Source organism: Meleagris gallopavo, chromosome Z (genome assembly GCF_000146605.3).
Source record: "Meleagris gallopavo isolate NT-WF06-2002-E0010 breed Aviagen turkey brand Nicholas breeding stock chromosome Z, Turkey_5.1, whole genome shotgun sequence".
Classification (NCBI taxonomy): domain Eukaryota; kingdom Metazoa; phylum Chordata; class Aves; order Galliformes; family Phasianidae; genus Meleagris; species Meleagris gallopavo.
In genome coordinates this window covers 25,644,114-25,645,252 of record NC_015041.2, presented here as the reverse complement: position 1 = coordinate 25,645,252, position 1,139 = coordinate 25,644,114, and the positions used below count along the sequence as shown (strand labels likewise).

The 1,139-nt window shown below is 56.5% G+C and overlaps 1 protein-coding gene across 1 annotated transcript in view; it reads right to left on the bottom strand.

Moving 5' to 3' along the window:
- Positions 1 to 1,137, bottom strand: part of RCL1 (RNA terminal phosphate cyclase like 1) — a gene marked incomplete at its 5' end in the record, with an annotated part of 31,253 nt that extends 30,116 nt beyond the window's left edge. The window contains one exon of the mRNA XM_031557280.1: positions 1,080 to 1,137. Coding sequence (XP_031413140.1) covers positions 1,080 to 1,137 — 58 coding nt within the window. The remainder of the gene's footprint in view (positions 1 to 1,079) is intronic.
- Positions 1,138 to 1,139: the final 2 nt, after the last annotated feature.

Below are 1,139 nucleotides of genomic sequence, written 5' to 3'. Positions count from 1 at the left end.
AAGGCCAGATTGGATGGGGCCTGGGCAGCCTGGTCTAGTATTAAAAGAGGAAGTTGGTGGTCCTGCCTGTGGCAGGGGGGGCTGGAGATTCATGATCCTTGAGGAGCCTGAACCTGAACCATTCTGTGATTCTCTCTTTTTGCTTACAGTCTATATTACAGAAGTTTGTGTGGTGCTGATTGGTTTCTCCTGTTTGTACGGGTTCCCACTGACAGATATGGGAAAGAACAAGCATATCTTAAGTAAGTGCTTGTACTGAAGTATTCCAAGATCCTGGGTTGGCGTAGGCTTAACATGAAGGAGAGCTTGAATTTATGCAGAGTTCAGAACCCAGCCAGTTTTAAGGACCAAGTGCACATGCCCATGTCATGCCCACTCTGTCGCTTCCCAAGCAGTGATCCGTTTTCTTTCTGTACAAGCTGTTCGGATACAGTAAAGAAAAGAAAGAGCTATGTGCAGAAATTGCAATGTGTCAATATCTACACAGCACTGCTGGTGCCCCAGTCACACAGTGCTGGTCCTACTCTCCGTTACCACACAGGGAAAGTTCACACAGCAGCGATGGAACCTTTTCCGGAGCGCATCCTCGTGAGCACATTAGGCCCTCGGAGAGCAGAAGGTTTTCACTGCAAACGTTCTGGTCACAACAAGCTGAGCGAACTGCACGTTGGATTACCAACACCCAAACGCTGACACACCTACCAAAGGGGAACGCCTACAACTGAACACAAACCCAGACCGAAGCCGTTCCGTGCCCCATCGTGTCCCCGTGCACAGCCAGTACCCATTATGGGGACAAGGGCTCCGCATGGGAGCAAAAGGCTGCCCGCCGCGGGGCTCCCCACAAGGCTGCGGGCTCCCAGGACAGGGATCCTCACCCGGGCCCCCAGGTGACCCCGTTCGGGCACGGAGTGGTCACATCCCGCGGCCAACAGGCAGCCCCTCTCCGTCCCGATCCCTCCTCAGCGGCGGGCCGAGCAGCGGGTGGGTCCGCCCTCCGTGGCAGCGCCCGGAAAGACGCCCGGCTCCGCCACTCTCTCCACCCGCACCCTTAGGGACTCCACCGGCGCCTCGCTCACCGCGGAGACCGGGATCCTCCTCTTTGGCGCGGATCTTGCGGATTTTCAGCGGCCGCCCGC